The sequence below is a fragment of the Coffea arabica genome, chromosome 1e, assembly GCF_036785885.1.
Source record: "Coffea arabica cultivar ET-39 chromosome 1e, Coffea Arabica ET-39 HiFi, whole genome shotgun sequence".
In the NCBI taxonomy this organism is placed as follows: Eukaryota; Viridiplantae; Streptophyta; class Magnoliopsida; order Gentianales; family Rubiaceae; genus Coffea; species Coffea arabica.
In genome coordinates, this window is record NC_092311.1 from 46,348,301 (window position 1) to 46,371,443 (window position 23,143).

At 35.1% G+C, this 23,143-nt stretch overlaps 2 protein-coding genes across 2 annotated transcripts; both read right to left on the reverse strand.

Annotated features, from left to right (window-relative positions):
* Window positions 1-4,995: 4,995 nt before the first annotated feature.
* Window positions 4,996-7,323, reverse strand: LOC113695343 (high affinity nitrate transporter 2.4-like). Its single transcript, XM_027214397.2, has 3 exons — window positions 6,421-7,323; window positions 6,050-6,165; window positions 4,996-5,954 (listed from the first exon to the last, which is right to left on the reverse strand). Exons 1-3 carry the CDS (start codon window positions 7,231-7,233, stop codon window positions 5,285-5,287), a joined length of 1,599 nt encoding a protein of 532 aa, XP_027070198.1. The 5' UTR covers window positions 7,234-7,323; the 3' UTR covers window positions 4,996-5,284.
* A 13,692-nt stretch (window positions 7,324-21,015) lies between these two features.
* LOC113689630 (high-affinity nitrate transporter 2.1-like) lies at window positions 21,016-23,143 on the reverse strand. Its single transcript, XM_027207378.2, has 3 exons — window positions 22,239-23,143; window positions 22,010-22,125; window positions 21,016-21,909 (listed from the first exon to the last, which is right to left on the reverse strand). Exons 1-3 carry the CDS (start codon window positions 23,046-23,048, stop codon window positions 21,243-21,245), a joined length of 1,593 nt encoding a protein of 530 aa, XP_027063179.2. The 5' UTR covers window positions 23,049-23,143; the 3' UTR covers window positions 21,016-21,242.

Here is a 23,143-nt window from a genome sequence, read left to right on the forward strand (position 1 = left end):
CACTCTATTTTTTATTATTTGCACTCCTACCATTTGTTTTATCATATAATCTAATAATGAAAACTATATTATTAAAATGATAGTGGGAGTATGAATAACAAAAATGGGAGTGCAAATAAAATTTTCCTTTTTTTATATTTGATATGAATTGCACTTTTAAGGACAAATAACAAATGGTAAGGTGGACAAACTTTGACGGGAAAAATTGGATTTTATGACATTCAACGTAGCCAATTTCTCTTTTCACTATCACTAGCCAGTTAGCTATTTATGAACTTGTAAATTATAGTAATCAATTGCATTCTGGCCACTAAAAAGTTTATCATTGCTGTGACATTCAGTAGTCCTTCAACTTGTACACATGATCCTATTTGGTCTCTCAACTTTTAAAAATGTCAATTACTACATCTCCTTAATTATGAACTCGGGTTCTAAATGGTCCCTCTAAGACAAATCTAGGCATGATTATTTTCATTTTGCCCATTGAGGTTTGATTTCATGTCTATTTTCACCCTCTAAATTCAGATATAAGTCATGTTAACGCCTTTTCATAGTGTTGGTTACGAATATAATAGTTGACTAATTTCACTAACAGGAAGAAAACGAAACTACACCCAAACCAAATAAACAATGGAAAAGGTACTCCTTGACAAGGAAGCGGTACAAGTAGTTCCGCTGGTGGAGCCGTGAATCTTTTCAAGAGGGATTTTGGAAATTGAGCTCTAATTCCTCGTATATCTCCAGTTCGTCTTTCTTTCTCTTGCTTACCAAATGAACCAGGAGATTACCACTGCTTAGTAATATTCCGTTCAAGAGAAGGGTGGTAATGGCAGCGGCCGTGGTGGTGGTCACTGGTCAGGGGAAGAGTTTTGGAGGGAGTAGTGACAGCGGTGAGGGAACGTGAAGAGTATTGCGGGTTAAATGAACATTCTAATAGAGTTGGGCTGAGGTAATACAAGAAGAAGGAAAGGAAAAAGGGAAAACTTGAAAATGTAGAACAAAAGCCAATGGCAATATAAACCTACGCAAAAAAAAAGAAAAAAGAAAAAAGAGCAATGGTAATATAAACATTTGAGAGAGGTAATTGTTGGAATTTCATGCACTTCTGTCTAACATATGGGTCCGGTCCAAGTTCATAAACCATTTTAAAGCATAGGTAGATTCTTAAGATTTTTTTTTTTTTTCAACAATAAAGGTATGATAACTTTAGTGAAAAGCATAGGAGGTTTTTAGTATTTTACCCTTTCAATAAATAAAGTTAGCAAACTTCCGTTAACATAAGATAATATTACTCTTGATATTTGCTAAAGAGTAACTTTTTTTTTTTTTTAAGTTTATGTAAATTGCTAGAAAGATACAATTGTTATTTTTGGTTAGCCAAGTTAGCTAACTAGTATATACTTAATCAAACCAATTAAAAGGGTGTAATATGCCTTATTTTTAAACGCAGGGAGCAAAGCAGATATAAATTCAAACGTAGGGAGTAAAAGTTATCATATTTAAATTTGGCTTTGGATGAACCATGTATAATCAAACTTATTAGTTAAGGAACATAATAGATACTTTTACAAGCTGAGTAACTAAATACGATAGGACTATTGAAATCATTAATCTAAGAAAACTTCAAATATGGTATGATCCTCATAATCGTCAATGAAGCTTGACTAGTATCATTTCCTTGGTAATATGTTTTTGACAAATAGGACTTTAAACTCACAAAGTAACCTCCAATAGTATGGCAATGTTGACCTTTTCCTATGACGAAAACAATTTTGTTTTTTTCCTTTTGATTGCAAGGTGTTTGTAATTTCTCAGAAATTTCTGGGCTCGAGCGTTGCTGAAATTTTGGAATCTTTTTGCTGCATGTTGGCTTGATCGCGTAGAAAACTGTACTGTACTCCACCCACAAAGGTCCCTGTCATGTTTAAATAGGGTTTTGTGAAAGCTCAGAAAGAAGAATGAATGAGGCATCAGAGGAGTACCGGACTTCCTCATGGGTAGCTGTCCCCGGACTTGGCTTCGGATTTTCTCTTCGTTTCTCACAATTCATATTTGAATGTATGATATGTGTTTTTATTTATTAATAAGAATTATGATTAATTAAATTTAAAATGATCATAGATTTTACTAATAAATAAAAATACTTATCTTTATAATGAAAGAAGATACAATATCATGCATCTAGATGTGTATTGTCGGGTATAAAGAGAAAATTTATTGTAGAAGAGTCAAATCTGGTTACCCCCCTCTACGTTGCCTATGATTTGGATTACTTAAAACCAACAACCATTTAAAACAGATCGTGTTTAAATATCTCAAGTCAACGAAAAGTACGGCCAGCGCAATACCGTACATTTCAAAACGCCTAGTACTTTTGGAAAGGGACCTTTTGTGCAACGACAGAAGGAATTGACAAAAAATGTTTCTTATCTTTTTATTTTCCTATTCTATTGGAAAAGTAATAAATACAGATCCATCACCTATTGCATGTACAAATATCACTAATTTAAATAAATTCCCTTTATTCCTTCGAACAAATACTTTTATATCCCGCTCTTAACATATAACATACAACATAGGAGTTTAGCGGGAAAAATATATATATATATATATATATATATATATATATATATATATATATATATATATATATATAGAAATATAATTTCAAATTTTGACAGTTTTGTAGTATCAATTTGCAAGAATGGAACATGTTACAATTCCTCTTGGGCGTGGTACTCGTGATTCGAATCCACTTATATCTTATCACATCATTTTTAATGATTTAAATTCTTAAAATAATTTAAGAGTTAATAACTCTTATTTTATATCCAACGATAAATGTAAACTCATTGGTATAGTACCCCAAAGGGGAGAGGGGCTGTAGAACTCCCCTGAAAGAATATGTGTGTGTGTTCTCAAAATTATTAAGCTAAAATTTACAAATAACAGAAAAATACCTGGCACAATTATAACAAATTTGATGTAGGAGAATTAATAATTACGTGTAGGTGAAATTTTTTTGTCCATGATGTGCGGTTGGTTGCCTACAATCCGCGACAGCACTCAAAGCATAGGGAGAATTGACTTTTGCATGAGCAATCAAGAGTAGCCAAGGGTGTGAGTTCCATTTCATGTGGAAGAAGTTCTTGACTGACAAAACTGCGACTAGGTCCAAACTCATCAGTAAGTTTAACGGTTTGGAGTGAAATTCTTCTCAACAAGTTAAAACTTCAGATCAAAGTTTGCGAAATAAATTGATTCTCATTGGATGTCAAATAACAAATGGTAATTAAGTTGGACAAACTTTTACGGGTAAAACTGGATCGTATGACATTTTCAACTCAGCTGACAGCATTTGGCCTGTTTCTCTTCTCACCATTAGCAGCCTGTTATCGTCAACTGACGCAGCCATTTTTGAACTTGTTAACTATAATCAATTGCACTCTTGACACTGACACTTAAAACGTTTATCATTGCTGTAATATTCAAGTCTTTATGTCCGACGGCTTCATGCACTTGGAAATGGCAGAGGGGGACGATGGCAGCTTTGGAAGAGATGAATTCGGAGGCCCTCGTTCTGTATTATTTTATCTATCTTCATCAGCTATAAAAAAAATTATTTCTTCATCAGACTGGATTGAATACTACCATTTATCTGTAACATTTTGCTTTTAGTGGCTTCATTGACTTTTTTTTTTTCTTTTGCTTTTAGCGACTTCATTGACTTTTTTTTTTCGACATAGGGGTATCCGACTTTTCAACCCGACTAATCTCTTACGGTCTGAGAGGAGAGGCCCATTCCTCTCATACACCTTAACTTCGGAATTCGATCCTTGGTGATCATATTCTAAAGAGGAGTAACACACGAGACGAGCTACCTGGGCTGGGCAAGCGACTTCATTGACTATTATTTCATTTTTCTTACTTTTATACGTCTACGCCCTTGTGATTCATATAAAGAAATTTTTAAACACGGTAGGTCTGTTATGATAGATAAGCAAGGACCCTTTCATAACCCTTATAATCGTCATTGAAGCTTGACTAATGTCATTACATTAGTAATACGTTTCTCTAGAATACAACTTTAAAATCACCTCCAATTGTACTGCAACGTTGACCTTTTAGCATGAGGAAAACAAAAACTTTTTTAACATATTGAGGTGTGAGAAATTTCTACGCTCAATGTTATTGAAATTTATTGCACCCTTGGATTGTGACACTTTTCTGAATTAACTATACTTTTCTAAAAAACTAACACTTGAACCTCCTCTTAGAGTGCCTAATGGGCACTCATTAGCCAAACCGTTTGTTTACGAGTTACCATTAGGAAAACATTATACAAATAGAAAACAAATGACAAATTAAAGGAAATTCAATCACAGCTAGAATTCTAGCTGTACAAGATTAACTTGAATTAAAAAAGAACCATAGAAGTAAAAAAAAAAAATCATATAACTCATTTCAAACATTCAATCTTCCTAAAGACAAGTCTAATTTTCATGTTTTGCTTTAAACAATGTCTTCTATTATTAAAAATATTTATTTGTTAGTTATCATTTATTTAATTTTTGTTTTTAGTGTGCTTCATTTGTTATAATTTTTTTTGGGTTATTCTTTGCTTCACTGTTCGCGGGCCCCTAATTTAAAATTCTGTGTCCGTCCCTATTCATGATTCTGTAAATTTCAATCACAAAGTGTCTGCAACGTTCATATTTTCTATAAACTAAATCGTCAATGTGTACACTCTTCCCTTTAATTTCAAATTAACTCGATTGTGCAGAGCAGAGTACTTTCTAGATTAGAAGAACCAGAAAAAGGGAAAAAATGTAAAAGAAAATGGAAACAAAAAATGGTAGATTGGTTCTTCTCATCCAAGGGTAAAATGGTATCAGGATTTCTCTCAGCATCCTCCTTCTGTTCAAATTGGTTTACCAAGATACCTAAATACGTAAAAAGATAGTAGTAGTACTTCAGTTTAGCTCATAATAGGAATAAGACAAACCAGTCAACGATTCATATCACTATTGGAAGTTACATAACGAGGCAGTAATACATAGGAGAAAGTTGAAATACTCCGGCAGATCGATCATGGATGTATGTTGCAAACAACTAGCTGCAGATACACTCTCTCGATCACTTCGATGCTTTCAGACTGGTTAATTAGCGTCTATAAGCAACACCAGCAATTTTACAAGGTTTGTTTACTTATTCGTATGGAATCCAGAAGATCCTTAATTTTCTTAGCTTACTTTATCATTGACTAATTTCCATGCAACAAACGTCACGCATGGTTAGGTGTGGAATGAGGAGGTGTTGCCGCTAAGGCAATCACCTGCCTCTTCCCACGTTCTGATCTGCTATTCTCAGCAAACTTGAGACTTCCATGGTGCAGCCCTCTTTGTTTCTCATCCTCATTCCACTCTGATTCATAGTAATATTCTTCACTATACTTTGCATCTTTTGAAGCTGGAAAAAACATGCTTCCCCACTGTGGAAAGTGGACAAGCGCCACAGGAAGAGTGCACGCCACTGCCATGACACCCATCCAAGTTAGGCCTGTGGCTGTGGAAAATGTCGAGCTTGAGAAAAAGACTAGTTGGGTCAATCCACCTCCAAAATTTCCACCTGCACCGGTTAGGCCGGAGATTAGGCCGAGGGATCGTCGAGAAATGAAGGGGATGATTCCATATGCTGCCCCGCATGCGGCTTGAGCTCCAATAGAGAAGAGGATCATGGCTAAAATTGCTAGCGGAAGTGAATTGGCGCGACCAAGCCAGATGCAGAAGGCTCCTCCCAGGGTTTGGACGATCCAAAGAACCCATAGCCGACCCCTCATGCCGAATTTTCCTGCCGCAAAGTCTGAGGCAAATCCTCCGAAAGGACGAGCAGCGAAGTTGGCCATGCCAAAGCTTGCTGCTATGATTCCCGCAGTGTGTAGCTTCAGGTTAAACCTGATTAAAGTGCATAAGATTTTAGTGGTTGAGTTTATGAAGCAACAAATGGATATCCGATATATTGAAGACAAGGGATTAAGAATAGAGCAAACCTGTCAAAAAAGTATTCTGCAATAACATTGTTTATGCATAGCTCAACTCCCATGGAGAAGCCGTAGATGAGAAAAAATATCCACGTTCTGTAATTTGTGACTGCATGACGAAACACCTAAAAGGAAGTGGAAAAGAGATTAAAATTTTCATTACTTTATTTAGAAAGTAAAATCTCCTATATTTTCTTTATCCTTTTTTAATTGTTTCATTCTTTGGGTTTGATCAGATGGGGTTTTGTAAAGGTCCAGTCTAGGTCGATCATAATTTTACATAAATATAATGTAGATATGTGTAAAATATTTGTACTTGAGAAGAGTACAAACATTTAAAATTATAGTCACTTTGACTAGAAAAAAAAAATAGTGCTCACTTTGGCAAATTTGTCTTTGTGGACATCACCTCTCTTCTGGAGCGTACTGAGATTACCATCAGGCAAATCTTGGCCAAGGGTCAAGACCATAATCCCTGTGATAATATGAAGCCATCCAGGGATGAAAAAGGCAATCCTCCAGGCAGTAAATGGGGTGGCACCCAACATTTTAATCAGTTGAAAAAGAAAAGGCATGAGAAGTTGGGTAACACCGCCTCCCATGTCACCCCATCCTGCTGCAACGCCATTAACAAGCCCGATAATCTTACTATTAAACATAATACTAGTCCAATATTGGCAAGACACAAACGTAGCCAATGAAAATCCAATCATGAACCTCACGGCTATGTATCCTTCGGCTGAAGACACAAATGCAACAGAGAAAACAACAGGAGCTACTAACAAGTTAACAAAAGCGCAGCCGTATCGCGGCCCGATCAGATCACAGACTACTCCCATTACTAGCCTGGAGAAAATGCTTCCCGAGACAGAAGCAACTCCAGCATTGCCTATGTCTGCTCTGGTTAGGTCAAGATTGTCCCGGATGATGGGAACCAGAGGAGCAGCGGCGAAAGTTGAGATGAAAGTGGTGAAGAATGAGATCCAGGCAAGGTGGAAAGATCTCATGTGGGGCTGAGCAAAAGAGAAGATCTTGAGTTCTTTTGCCTTGTGCTCAGAATCCACTGGCAAAGCAAAATTTGCTGAGGTTTCAGCAGGGACAGTATCAGGCGTAGCCACAGAAAAGGCAAAGCATTGTTCTGTGCCAGTTACTCCATGCATGGAGCTTCCAAAAGGAGCTTCAATGTCTGCCATTGACTAGAGGAGTTAGTATGGGAGAGGCTGAAATATATGGATGGGAAGAAGAAGAAAGTAAAGGAGCAAGTGCTATTAGCTAGCTGCTTTGGCTTGTTGATGGCTTATGGGAGGTGAGAAACTGTGGTATTTATAGTGTTTCAAGCGTTGACATTTTGGAGGTAGCCTACGTAAGGAAGACATAGGAGTAGGACTCACATGATCTGATCTATAACTTCTCTGTACATATAACTGCACTGTAATAGTAGTGTAATTAACATCTTGGACTACATATTAGTTTTGTTTTTGTGGAATATGTGCGAGTATAATGGAAAGATTCCTGTTTCAACAACGTGAATCCCTTTTCATGTGGAAGAAGTACTTAAGATATATGGAGTCTTTCGCCGAAAAATGTTGTGGCAAGTGCAATCGTGTTAATTACCTTCCAAGCTGAAAATTCTCAGATTCTGGAAAAGATACACGAAGTTAAGTTTTTTAAACTATTAATTAAAATTTGTTTTTTTTTTCTTTTCTAGCTATATGCATCTCACAAATTTAGATGTACATATGTAAACTGTAGCTTTGCTTTTGATACTCCAATTTGTACACGTCCTACTCAATAATTTTCACAGTCTGATTTAGATTATTAATTGGGTGGAGCGAAATTTGTGTTAATAAGCTAAAACATTTTTTTGAAGGAAATGTTATTTACACTCTATTTTTTATTATTTGCACTCCTACCATTTGTTTTATCATATAATCTAATAATGAAAACTATATTATTAAAATGATAGTGGGAGTATGAATAACAAAAATGGGAGTGCAAATAAAATTTTCCTTTTTTTATATTTGATATGAATTGCACTTTTAAGGACAAATAACAAATGGTAAGGTGGACAAACTTTGACGGGAAAAATTGGATTTTATGACATTCAACGTAGCCAATTTCTCTTTTCACTATCACTAGCCAGTTAGCTATTTATGAACTTGTAAATTATAGTAATCAATTGCATTCTGGCCACTAAAAAGTTTATCATTGCTGTGACATTCAGTAGTCCTTCAACTTGTACACATGATCCTATTTGGTCTCTCAACTTTTAAAAATGTCAATTACTACATCTCCTTAATTATGAACTCGGGTTCTAAATGGTCCCTCTAAGACAAATCTAGGCATGATTATTTTCATTTTGCCCATTGAGGTTTGATTTCATGTCTATTTTCACCCTCTAAATTCAGATATAAGTCATGTTAACGCCTTTTCATAGTGTTGGTTACGAATATAATAGTTGACTAATTTCACTAACAGGAAGAAAACGAAACTACACCCAAACCAAATAAACAATGGAAAAGGTACTCCTTGACAAGGAAGCGGTACAAGTAGTTCCGCTGGTGGAGCCGTGAATCTTTTCAAGAGGGATTTTGGAAATTGAGCTCTAATTCCTCGTATATCTCCAGTTCGTCTTTCTTTCTCTTGCTTACCAAATGAACCAGGAGATTACCACTGCTTAGTAATATTCCGTTCAAGAGAAGGGTGGTAATGGCAGCGGCCGTGGTGGTGGTCACTGGTCAGGGGAAGAGTTTTGGAGGGAGTAGTGACAGCGGTGAGGGAACGTGAAGAGTATTGCGGGTTAAATGAACATTCTAATAGAGTTGGGCTGAGGTAATACAAGAAGAAGGAAAGGAAAAAGGGAAAACTTGAAAATGTAGAACAAAAGCCAATGGCAATATAAACCTACGCAAAAAAAAAGAAAAAAGAAAAAAGAGCAATGGTAATATAAACATTTGAGAGAGGTAATTGTTGGAATTTCATGCACTTCTGTCTAACATATGGGTCCGGTCCAAGTTCATAAACCATTTTAAAGCATAGGTAGATTCTTAAGATTTTTTTTTTTTTTCAACAATAAAGGTATGATAACTTTAGTGAAAAGCATAGGAGGTTTTTAGTATTTTACCCTTTCAATAAATAAAGTTAGCAAACTTCCGTTAACATAAGATAATATTACTCTTGATATTTGCTAAAGAGTAACTTTTTTTTTTTTTTAAGTTTATGTAAATTGCTAGAAAGATACAATTGTTATTTTTGGTTAGCCAAGTTAGCTAACTAGTATATACTTAATCAAACCAATTAAAAGGGTGTAATATGCCTTATTTTTAAACGCAGGGAGCAAAGCAGATATAAATTCAAACGTAGGGAGTAAAAGTTATCATATTTAAATTTGGCTTTGGATGAACCATGTATAATCAAACTTATTAGTTAAGGAACATAATAGATACTTTTACAAGCTGAGTAACTAAATACGATAGGACTATTGAAATCATTAATCTAAGAAAACTTCAAATATGGTATGATCCTCATAATCGTCAATGAAGCTTGACTAGTATCATTTCCTTGGTAATATGTTTTTGACAAATAGGACTTTAAACTCACAAAGTAACCTCCAATAGTATGGCAATGTTGACCTTTTCCTATGACGAAAACAATTTTGTTTTTTTCCTTTTGATTGCAAGGTGTTTGTAATTTCTCAGAAATTTCTGGGCTCGAGCGTTGCTGAAATTTTGGAATCTTTTTGCTGCATGTTGGCTTGATCGCGTAGAAAACTGTACTGTACTCCACCCACAAAGGTCCCTGTCATGTTTAAATAGGGTTTTGTGAAAGCTCAGAAAGAAGAATGAATGAGGCATCAGAGGAGTACCGGACTTCCTCATGGGTAGCTGTCCCCGGACTTGGCTTCGGATTTTCTCTTCGTTTCTCACAATTCATATTTGAATGTATGATATGTGTTTTTATTTATTAATAAGAATTATGATTAATTAAATTTAAAATGATCATAGATTTTACTAATAAATAAAAATACTTATCTTTATAATGAAAGAAGATACAATATCATGCATCTAGATGTGTATTGTCGGGTATAAAGAGAAAATTTATTGTAGAAGAGTCAAATCTGGTTACCCCCCTCTACGTTGCCTATGATTTGGATTACTTAAAACCAACAACCATTTAAAACAGATCGTGTTTAAATATCTCAAGTCAACGAAAAGTACGGCCAGCGCAATACCGTACATTTCAAAACGCCTAGTACTTTTGGAAAGGGACCTTTTGTGCAACGACAGAAGGAATTGACAAAAAATGTTTCTTATCTTTTTATTTTCCTATTCTATTGGAAAAGTAATAAATACAGATCCATCACCTATTGCATGTACAAATATCACTAATTTAAATAAATTCCCTTTATTCCTTCGAACAAATACTTTTATATCCCGCTCTTAACATATAACATACAACATAGGAGTTTAGCGGGAAAAATATATATATATATATATATATATATATATATATATATATATATATATATATATATATATAGAAATATAATTTCAAATTTTGACAGTTTTGTAGTATCAATTTGCAAGAATGGAACATGTTACAATTCCTCTTGGGCGTGGTACTCGTGATTCGAATCCACTTATATCTTATCACATCATTTTTAATGATTTAAATTCTTAAAATAATTTAAGAGTTAATAACTCTTATTTTATATCCAACGATAAATGTAAACTCATTGGTATAGTACCCCAAAGGGGAGAGGGGCTGTAGAACTCCCCTGAAAGAATATGTGTGTGTGTTCTCAAAATTATTAAGCTAAAATTTACAAATAACAGAAAAATACCTGGCACAATTATAACAAATTTGATGTAGGAGAATTAATAATTACGTGTAGGTGAAATTTTTTTGTCCATGATGTGCGGTTGGTTGCCTACAATCCGCGACAGCACTCAAAGCATAGGGAGAATTGACTTTTGCATGAGCAATCAAGAGTAGCCAAGGGTGTGAGTTCCATTTCATGTGGAAGAAGTTCTTGACTGACAAAACTGCGACTAGGTCCAAACTCATCAGTAAGTTTAACGGTTTGGAGTGAAATTCTTCTCAACAAGTTAAAACTTCAGATCAAAGTTTGCGAAATAAATTGATTCTCATTGGATGTCAAATAACAAATGGTAATTAAGTTGGACAAACTTTTACGGGTAAAACTGGATCGTATGACATTTTCAACTCAGCTGACAGCATTTGGCCTGTTTCTCTTCTCACCATTAGCAGCCTGTTATCGTCAACTGACGCAGCCATTTTTGAACTTGTTAACTATAATCAATTGCACTCTTGACACTGACACTTAAAACGTTTATCATTGCTGTAATATTCAAGTCTTTATGTCCGACGGCTTCATGCACTTGGAAATGGCAGAGGGGGACGATGGCAGCTTTGGAAGAGATGAATTCGGAGGCCCTCGTTCTGTATTATTTTATCTATCTTCATCAGCTATAAAAAAAATTATTTCTTCATCAGACTGGATTGAATACTACCATTTATCTGTAACATTTTGCTTTTAGTGGCTTCATTGACTTTTTTTTTTTCTTTTGCTTTTAGCGACTTCATTGACTTTTTTTTTTCGACATAGGGGTATCCGACTTTTCAACCCGACTAATCTCTTACGGTCTGAGAGGAGAGGCCCATTCCTCTCATACACCTTAACTTCGGAATTCGATCCTTGGTGATCATATTCTAAAGAGGAGTAACACACGAGACGAGCTACCTGGGCTGGGCAAGCGACTTCATTGACTATTATTTCATTTTTCTTACTTTTATACGTCTACGCCCTTGTGATTCATATAAAGAAATTTTTAAACACGGTAGGTCTGTTATGATAGATAAGCAAGGACCCTTTCATAACCCTTATAATCGTCATTGAAGCTTGACTAATGTCATTACATTAGTAATACGTTTCTCTAGAATACAACTTTAAAATCACCTCCAATTGTACTGCAACGTTGACCTTTTAGCATGAGGAAAACAAAAACTTTTTTAACATATTGAGGTGTGAGAAATTTCTACGCTCAATGTTATTGAAATTTTGGAATCTTTTGGCAATTTTGGCAGCGTGTTGGCATGGTGCATGAACATGAAGAAGCTTATACTAGGAGACTATCCTCAAGTCACTATCATATTTAATATCTCAAGTCAACCAAATGTACGGTGGCTACGGTACCGTACATTTGGCTTGGTGCAAAGAAATTGACAAAAATGTTTTGTTTTTGCCCCTCCCTCTCTCTCTCTCTAGGTAAAGCAATAAATAAAGATAAACCACCTACTGAAATTACAATGTTGACTAATTTAAATAAAATCTGTTTATTCCTCGAAAAAATATTTTACATATCACACTCTTAACATGTAACATATAATAACATAGGATTTCCAATTTCCAAATGGGAGTTCGATTTTTGACAGTTTTGTCCCTACAATTTGAAAAAAAAGAAAGGGCAAATTACACTTTACCCCCCTGTAGTTTAGTATTTTTTGTACATAACCTTCCATGGTTTCAAAACTATACATATCTCCCTCATGGTTTGGATTAAAATGTCAAAGTAACGGAATATAAAGTTGAAAATTATTTATTAACCAAAGGGGGGGTTATGTGTATATTTTAAAAACTATAAGGGGGTTATATGGTAAAGCATTAAACTATAAGGGGGTTATATGGTAAAATATAAAATCATACGGGGTTAGTGCGTCATGTATATTATGTTTGTATATTTTGGTCACTTTAACCATTTTAATTTTTAAATAAGGGTAATTTTGATATTTTTAAAGGTTCCATTACGAATGATCATTTTCGTCACTTTAGTTCAAACTATGAGGGGGTTATGTATGATTTTTGAAACCATAGAGGGGTTATGTACAAAAAACTAAATCATAGGGGGTAAAATGTAATTTGCCCAAAAAAAGTATTAGGGAATCTTGATATTAGTAAGACGAATTTTTTATATAGATTTATATTTCAAAATAATTAATCTAAATATTTACAAGTAATATACAACCTAAAAGCTTTAAAAATGCCTAGCGCAAATTCTCACAAATTTGAGGTAGGATAAAATATATAATTATATCTGGTGGTGAAATTTTCAATCCAGGATGTGTACATATCTCACCTAATGCCACGATGATTAAATGATTGTATGACTTGAACATATTTCAAATGAATTAAAGATTTGTCAATTTGTCAAAGGTAAGTGGGTACACTATTGAAAAAAAAAAAGAACTAAAATTATCGTTGCAAAATTTAAAGTAACTAATTTTCAAACTCTTTTAGTTACGAAATTCTGTAGGTACAATATTGACTTTTTATTATGGCGCACGTCATGATCAACCCGTCATATTGTATCAGAGAATTGATAGTTAATCTAATCTGAGTGCTAATGGATATGGATTGAATTCGTATTCGATCATATTTGGATTTTGGATCAGATTTGGATCGGCAGCTTACGGGACTGGGGGTCTCCGTGGCTGATTTTTATCTAGTTTGATCCGATTCATGTAATTATAATAATTTTTGTTATAATTTTGGTGTAATCATGATTTTTTTACTCTAATTTAATTGCATGAATTGACAAATTCATGTTTATATCAAAATTATACCATTTTATACTAAATATTGTAAGAATTTATATAATCTGATAATAAATAATTCAACGGGAGAGCCCTTGATCCCAACTTACATTGCCAACTTGTCTATTGATGTGGGGTTATGCAAATATTTTTTTTTCCGTTTTCTTTTTTCTTTTCTCAATATTGGATTATGCAAACTTGAAAATGGCTTTCCACATCTTTGGCATTTTTTATTTTTATTTATAGATAGTTACACGGACTTTTTTTTTTGGTCAAACGTTAACATTCTATATCTATATTTATATTTACTCTTATTTATTTGTAGGGGAAGGGAACAAGTTCAATGGAGTCATTAGAAATTTAAAAGGACTAAACCACCTCTGGATGAGACAGTGCACCAAACAGCCCTAATTTGAGAAGTTAGAAATTCCTAACATTTAATGTTAACAATCGGATTTGATCCCCCAATCAAACATTGGCCAAAAAGTGTAACTTTGTTCGGTAGTTTTTTGGCAGGAAAAGTCAGTAAAAAAAAAAAAAAAACAGATAAAAGAGGAAAGAGGAAACAGAGAAGGAAACTATTCAAAATGGAATAATAAACCTTGATTTAACTTGGGTTTCCTTTTTTTTTTGGGCTAGTAATCTTGAAAATATGTGGAACAAGTGCAGAGAAGAGTCTCCACAAACAACTAGTACTTCTCCTGAAAGTTAAGAGTTTCTGGCAATTTAGATGCACATTACTGCCCATAATTCCTGAATAATAATGTATATACACTTTTGCTTCTGTTTACATAAAAGGGTTTATCTGTTAATATCCGTTATCCTTTTACTGTAATTTTTCTGTACTTTGTGACCTTTAAAGTCCACAAAAAAATTTATCTTTTGATGTCTACAGGTTTTTGTTTCAGGCCCATTGCCTTTTAGGACTATCCATAACATGAAAAATTAGGCTTGGACGTATTTGTAACCGTCCAAAGGGTGTTGTTCCACGAATAAGATGATGCAGCCCAAAGATTAGGCAACTGACAAAATGAAAGGGCAACTAGAGAAAAAATGAAAAATACGTGGTTTATTCCAGTGTTTTGAAACTCAAACCGGATAAAGACTCAGTAGAGTTCAGGGTCAGGAATCAATGGGTCTAATCGGATTTGATTGGTGTCAAAAATCGGATGACGTTAGCATGATGTCATTAATATAATTTAATTAAAATTAAAGTATTATGTAAAATGTCTACCCATAGGTTAATATCAAGCAAGGTATATTAGTACATGTTTGATGTTTCAAAATTATTTAACAAGAAATACAAAAAAAAATAGAATAATCAACTAGTATTTCATATGATTTGATGTCTATTTCATTGTTTAGAATTAATTTTGGAGATTTATTTGAAATACAGCACTAAAATTTAGGACTATCTATAAACTGTAAAATATTTCTGAGTATGTCAACAATTTTGAGATACTTTAGAGGTCAAAACATAAAATTGTTTCAAAATATTTCTTGTATTTCTTCTTTGACTCTAAGCCTAAAGCACTCACGTTGCAGCACTCACGTTGCCATTCTTGTTCTGCTTCTATCTTTTCTTCCCTTGCAACTTCTTTTTCTTCATACTCTTTCTTTCTTTTATTTTTTTCCATTTTCCGTTCCAGATTTCATAGTGCTAGTCTTTTCTCCTCAAACTCACAAAATATAAAATTTTTATCTTTTTTTTTTAATTCTTTCTTCTTGAACTCTTTTTTTTTACTATTTTATTTCTTTTTCACTTTTTTAATACGACTGTGATTAGATTTTGTTCAATAAATGCATTTAAGATTAGATATGATGGATCTTGTTCTAAGGAGGAAGATGGGTTTGCATGTTAGAGTGAAAAGGAAAAAAAAGGGTAAGCAGAAAAAAGAAAATGAAAAACTCCGGTTCTCACCAGTTTCATTGGTTTCTGGTCCAACCCGATTTTTGACTAGATTTGACCGAATTTTAAACAAATGGTTTTTTAGAAACACTCGGATCAGACATCTAGCTGATTTTCCGGTTCAACTGGTCCGAGTTTGAAAACATAGGTTTACTCATTATCATAGCTCCTAACTCTAGTATTACTTAGTATCCTTGGTAATTACAATTCAAGTAAGGATGTATGCAATAGTATAACTCATTGTTTTGAAAACCGGACGGACTGCGAACCGGTCATAGCTCCAGTCCGATACATACCTTGGCTTGACTGGACTTAAAAACTAGTAAAAACCATTTGAACCGGATTGAACCATTGAACTGGTGATTTTTTTTGTTTTTGTCTATTAAGTTGAAATATATATATATATATATATAAAGAATAGGTTTTTCCTTAACCCTAAAAACTAATTATTAAATGCCACATTCACTTACTTTCTTCTCATTTTTTGCCTCTTATCAAGTTTGCATCTCTATTTTCTATTTTCCTGAATTCCTCTAAACTCCAAACTTCTTTTTTTTTTAAAAATTTGCAATCTCTAAATTCCAAAAATGTGAATTAAAAATTTAAATTCACAATGTCTAATTCCCATGGACGTGAATTTTGTATAATTTTAGAATATTGTGGTATTTTTGGGTTGGATTTAAGATTATTTTTTGATAGATACAATTGAGACTAAGATAAAATTTATTTGTTGTAATTTATAATTTAAAATTTTATTTGTGAAAATCCAAGTTCTTTGAAAATATTAAACTTTTCATCATATAAAGTCTTATTTGTACATATATATTTATATAAATTAATTTTTAAAAAATTCATTGAACCATGATTAAATCGGTCCAATCGATTGAATCTTGATCCAAACACCTCACCGATTCAATTAACGGTCCGAGTTTCAAAACATTGGTGTAACTCCTCCAATCTACTGGTAAATTTCTCTTTTAATCTCCTTAACATACTAGTTTGGCTTTCCTGTGGCATAACTCTAAGAATAATGTAAATGTTACCATTGACTTGTGTATATATTCTGGTAGCCGCCCGTTTCTACTCTCAACCCCCCCCCCCCTTTTTTTTTCTTCTTTTCCTCTGAATTCAATTCCACTCATTTTGCATGTTATAGAATAATCAGCTTTTTTCTACTAGCATTACAAATAAAACAGAAGCTGCATAGTGCCCTTTGTCGAGGACCATAGACTGATCAGAGCCCTTTGCCCCGTAGACTGATCAGAGGGCCAGGGCTGATTCAATTCCAATTTCAACTATCATCAAGAACTACCAAGAATCATCTAGAAATGAATTTAAAATGGTTTTTCTGTGATTCATTTGGATACTTATTTTATACTCTTGTGCAATGCATACTGCCAAGGGTCGAAACTTGATAATTCTTCTGGAATGCCAGCCTCAGAAGTTGCTGCTTGCCGCGTAACATTAGCCCAAACAGCCTCGAGGTATCAAGGAGGTGAGTAGGCTTGAAACCTCCTACATTTGATATAAACTATAAATTCTCAGGCTTGCCTGAATGATTATTTTAATGAAGAAAAATCATTTCTTTGCCAGTTGTTAAGCCCTCAAGACTTGCAGCAATAACTCAGGTATATAATGTCATCTCTCCAAGAACTCTGGATATAACTTCAAATAAACTAGTCATGCATCTTATTTTAATAATTTCTGATTAATCACAAAAAGTCAACTCCTACTTTCGGATATATAATTGAGAACCTTGAAATATTCTACTTTATTTTCTCCACCTGTATTCGACTGCCATTTCAGTAGCACATATTATTAGTTTAGTTTATTGAGGTAAACCAAACCGCGTAAATTGAGATTTAATATCTGAAAGATTCCAGGATCGAATATTCACATGATTCTGACAATTTCGGAAGCAAACCAGATTCCTTCATGCAGACATCTCCAATTGACACATCATGCCATTGCAAACAAGTAGTAACAGTAGTAATTTCTAGCTTGCTCGAGGGAGTATATGGATAAGGACACAATTTTTACTCATGATGAGTCATGAGTTCTTGTTGTTTTTGAGTTTAGACATGAGTGCTCTTCCCAGTCTTTGAGAAAATCTAATCAGTAAACTTTTATGTGGAACATATAACATTTTTTGCCACCATATATGCAATGGATTTAACTCGGTTGTCTGTTACAAGAACTGTATTGTGAACACAATGAGATAGATCATAGATGAAGCGAAGATGCAGAAACAGTCACACAACCTTGGTAATTCTATGGTTTTACTAGTACAGATTCTAGTACTCCTGATAGTGATACATTTGATCCTGTTCTAAGTGTTGGATGGTGTTGAATTCGGGGGAGTTGGTGAGGGTGCAACCATGGTTCAAAGTCACGGTCGCGGTTTCGATCGCGGCTTGAACCGTTCCACATCGGTCTCGGTATATCGGTTGCGATCTCGGCGAGATGCGAATTTTTTAAATATTTAATATTCTAAAAATTCTAAAAAATAGGATAAACAAAAATAATTAAAAATTTAGTAACAATAATAAAAATTCGAGTTGATTCGGGATGATTCGGAGTGATTCGGTGTGACTCGACCGTTTCAACCCTCCACGGTGACATCTCGGCGAATTAAGTGTCTCGGTATCGTTTCGTCACAGTATTGCACCGGCGAGGGCCGAGACGGTGACGCTCGGCTGAGTCTTCGAACCATGGGTGCAACATGTCTCCCACCCTCAGATTTGCTATTCTCTGCAAACTTGAGACTGTTTTGGTGCATGCCTTTCTTCTTCTCTTCCTCAGTCTATTCGGATCCACAATAATGGGAATGATAAGAAAGGCACGTCCATATCTTGGCCCTAACAAGTCACAAACTGCTTCCAGAACCCGAAGCAACTCCGGCATTACCGATTTCTTGTTTTGTCAAGGTTATCCCGGATGATTGGAACAAGAGAGCTGCTGCAAAGGTTGAGAAGAAACAAGTGAAGAAAGAGATCCAAGAGAGGTGAAAGGTTCTCATGTGGGGGTTGGCAAAAGAAAAGAACTTGAATACTTTGGCCTTATGTTCAGAATCAATTGGCAAATGAAACTTTGCAGTTGTATCAGTCGGGACATCTGATGAAGCAACAGAAAAGGCAAAAGTTTGTTCTTTGCCAGTTACTCCATGCATAGAGCTGCCTGGAGAACCTTCAATATCTGCCATTCTTACTGAGAATACTAGGCTAGAAGTATGGTGGCAAATGTTAAGAAGTACTATATGTTAATTACTGCCTTTCTTCTTGCTGATATTTAGGAAAGCAGCGTTTCTATTTGTACTGATTAAGCAGTTGATGTTGTGAAAAGATAGCCTATAGATAGTTACTGAGCACAGTAATATTTTTTTGGTATTGAAACTAACAAATGCGAAAGAAAAACACATAACAATTTCATAGTCTCATCAGTTACCTCAAAGGATGGGATCACGGGATCAATAAACCCTTCGAAAGCATCTCATCAAACTATTGAATGATCAAAATGAAGTTCTGCCGCGTACCATTTTGACTGCCTTAGCCAACTTTAAGGTTTATGCTAGTTCAACGATGGTAAGTTAAAAAAAAGGGGGGGGGGGGGGGTAATAAGTTTATTTCATGGTTGTTGACATATATGCTTTCACATTAGAACATTATCCTGCTTATACGAATTCTATGTCTGTTCCATCATACACTTGGATGAATTGGATTTTCTTTTGAGAAAAAAGTTGTTGAATGAATTTGTTATTGGTGAACTTTATTCATCAATGATAGGTGTTTACAAATTGTTATTCTTTTTTTTTTTGGAATAGGGTATTTATCTTCTTTGCTATTTCTTTTTGACGAGGGAATATGCGTGGTAGTTGGTTGACTTAGATGTTTCTTGAAACAATATACTCTATGACAATTACCAGGTTTGTCGTTAAACTGAGCATCCCTTAAATCCTCAATCATCTATTTTGACCACTATCTTACTCACAAAAAAAAAAGACCACTAGAATTTTTTGCATTAAGCATCATAAAACTCAAGTATTCATTTTGATTTGTAAGGATAAACAAATGGTGGTTCATGCCAAACCTTCCACCATATCAAAAGTTGGTTTTATTTTTTTATTTTTTAAGAAAAAGTTATGCAGTTCATAAATGAATTTATATACTGCAATTGTAGTTTCAAATAACATGCTCATCGAAAAATTTCCTTGAGCCTGTTTTGGGACTTAAATTAGCAGTAGAGTGGTTTTTAAAACTAATCACGATCCTTCACTGGGTATCATTTTCTCCGTTCGCTCTAAAGTCTGCATACTATAGACTATGGTACTAATAGTGCTACACTTTTCCGCGTACCAAGTCAATAATAGTTGTTGGCCTATCCTATTTACAAGAAGCCGATCCTCAATGCAGATTTCGACCAAAAAAGAAACTAGGAAGCTGCCGTGTTGTATATGATCTAAAATTGTTGATCATAATTGTACCACATGATGTCTAACCTCACACATTTATCTATGCTTTTGTATAATTGTTGATCATAATTATATTACTGGATTTTTTTGCTGCTATATATGTACAACTGTAAATATACATGTATTTGAAATATTTTGAGTTGTTGTTCCAATTATTCGCGTTTCAGATTGAGACACAAAAAGTGCTTTTTGATGATTCTTATTAGGACCTTTACACTTTCATGAATTCAACGGTGATAGTGTATACACTGTCAGTGTATATAAGATTTACTCTTAAGTTTAACAATTTTACAAGCCCTAATCCAACTTAGAAGGGCTGTATGGCAATAATGAAGGTCTAGTAATTGATCATGGAGTAGCTGCGACCTGTGAAGATACAAGTGTCTATTAAGTTTTGTAATTTGATTCTCTAGTCCCCTCCTTTCTTCTTTTTCCTTCAGAAGGTTTAGAGTCTCCCCTTGAATTAAAAAAAAAAAAAAAAAAAAGGATGTGCAAAAGAAAAAATAATTGATCTAAAAATTTTCTCTGTTAAAAGTATTTAGTAAAACTAGTAGGTAATTGACGGAGATATAATTAAGTGATTTAGTGCATTGTGTAGTGCTGGTTGAGTGGGTCATATCTCAACGATACAGAGGAGGCGAGCATGTATACATTTCCGGCCGCTTAAGGAGAAGAAGTTCACATTTCCGTTTAGTTCCATAAATTAAGTAGTAGTTAAATTAGTGGAAGGATGATCCTACATTAGAACGTGTATACAAATTACTTAGTCAAACCAATTGCAAACTCTTTGGTTAATATTAAGAAAGAAAGTAAGAATCTTGATTAGACTAATTAGGTTCCCACTTGTTCTTTCTCAAGAACTATCAAAAGGGGCCTCTTTTCTTGCATCAACATGTAGTAAGAAACAACAATTTGGAGGTAAAAAATGAGCAGATTTGTTCAAGTTACTTGTATAGTAATCAAGGGATTACGTACGAAAGCATGTGTCTTGCAATTTATATGTCGATGTCTAGTTATTTCTGAAATGATGACTGATGCACAATACTCATGACAATATAAAATTGTCAAGTTTGAGTAGTTTGGGTCGATACATTGGAAAGATAGTAAAACCCCGAGTCAGCTATAGGTGTAAGCATCCTTAAATTACCCCACACCAATGTATGGTTCGAGGTGTCCACCTGCATCTAAGTAGTATTTAATATAGTAACTGATTAAACATGGTTTGGGGTTGAATTTGGTGGAGTTGGTGCTGAGGCAACACGCTTTCCCCTCTCCGATCTGCTATTTTCAGCAAATTTGAGACTCCCTTGATGCATCCCCTTCTGCTTTTCCTCCTCAGTGTATTCAGAAGAATAATAATGTTCTTCAGATCCCTTGACCACATCTTTTGATGGAGGCAAAAACATGCTTCCCCATTGTGGAAAATGGACTAATGTCACCGGAAGAGTGCAACATACTATCATTATCCCCATGTAGGATAGACCTTGTGATGTGGTGTATTTTGAGGTTGTGAAAAAAATCAGCTGTGTCAATCCAGAGCCGAAGTTGCCACCGGCTCCAGTCATTCCTGATATTATGCCCAATGATCTTCTGGAGATGAAGGGAATGATTCCAAAAGTAGCACCACAGGCGGCCTGTGCTCCTACAGAGAAGAGGATCATCATTGTGACGGCAATAGGAAGCGAATTAGCCCGTCCGAGGAGGATGCAGAAAACCCCACCCAGAGTTTGTAGAATCCAAAGCGCCCATAACCTCCCCCTCATCCCAAACTTTCTTGCTGCAAAGTCTGAAGAAAATCCACCGAATGGACGAGCAACAATGTTAGCTAAGCCGAATGTGGCCGCGATTACACCAGCAGTGTGAAGCTTGAGATCAAACCTGTTAGGAATCATCCATTTTATTTCAAAAGTTCTCGCATATTATACCAGACAGATCGTGGGATTTTAAAAAAGACAAAAAAAAAAAAAAAACTACTTACCTATCATAGAAGTATTCTGCAACTACATTATCAGTTGACAATTCAACTCCCATTGAATAGCCATAAAGGAGCGCAAAAATCCAGGTTCTGTAGTTTGTTACAGCATACCACATCACCTGCGTTACGAAATTACAATTTTACAATTAGTCAACTTATAGACAAATTAATTCACATAAAACTACATAGGTAAGTAAGAATAATATTTAATCAGTATGCTGCATTAACTGACCTTGGTAAAATTGTCTTTCTTGACTTCACCCTTCTTTTGTAAAGCACCAAGATTCCCATCAGGCAAGTCTTGTCCAAGAGTCAGGACCAAAATCCCCATGATCACATGACACCAGCCAGGAATGAAGAAGGCAATCCTCCAGGCAGTAAAGGGAGTAGATCCTGTTTTCTTGATCACATCATACAGCAGGGGCATTATAAGCTGAGTTGCGCCGCCTCCCATATTACCCCAACCGGCTGCTGTTCCATTCGCCAGGCCTATAATCTTACTGTTAAACATCGTGCTCATCCAATATTGGCACGACACAAAAGTAGCCAATGAGAATCCAATCATGAACCGGACGGCAATGTAACCGCCAGCATCTGACACAAATGACATGCAAAATACAGATGGAGCTGATAACATGATGAGAAATGCACAGCCGTATCGCGGCCCGAGCAAGTCGCAGATTGCACCCATGCAAAGCCTGGAAAGAATACTTCCAGAAACGGAAGCAACTCCAGCGTTACCGATATCCTGTTTGGTTAAATTCAGGTTGTCCCGGATGATGGGAACAAGAGGGGCTGCTGCGAATGTGGAGACAAAGCAAGTGAAGAACGAAATCCAGGAGAGATGGAAGGTTCTCATGTGAGGGTTGGCGAAAGAAAGGAGCTTGAACACTTTCGCCTTGTGCTCAGAATCCACCGGCAGGTCAAATTTTGCTGTTGTATCAGTTGGGGCCATTGGGGATGCAACTGAGAAAGCAAGGACTGGTTCCCTGCCCGTTACTCCATGCATGGAGCTTCCTGGAGAACCTTCAATGTCGCCCATTTTTTTGTCTTGAAGAAAGAACTAAGAACTGATTATAGGCTGCAAATATGGCGTATGGTTAGCTAATAGACAAAGAGAAGAATCTTTTTGCCTTG

Coding starts and splice junctions, on each gene's coding strand:
- LOC113695343 (XM_027214397.2), bottom strand. CDS start 7,233: ATGGCAGACATTGAAGCTCCTTTTGGAAGCTCCATGCATGGAGTAACT. Junction 6,166..6,420: donor ACAAAGACAAATTTGCCAAA/GTGAGCACTATT, acceptor ACTTCCTTTTAG/GTGTTTCGTCATGCAGTCAC. Junction 5,955..6,049: donor GCAGAATACTTTTTTGACAG/GTTTGCTCTATT, acceptor CACTTTAATCAG/GTTTAACCTGAAGCTACACA.
- LOC113689630 (XM_027207378.2), bottom strand. CDS start 23,048: ATGGGCGACATTGAAGGTTCTCCAGGAAGCTCCATGCATGGAGTAACG. Junction 22,126..22,238: donor AGAAAGACAATTTTACCAAG/GTCAGTTAATGC, acceptor TTCGTAACGCAG/GTGATGTGGTATGCTGTAAC. Junction 21,910..22,009: donor GCAGAATACTTCTATGATAG/GTAAGTAGTTTT, acceptor GATTCCTAACAG/GTTTGATCTCAAGCTTCACA.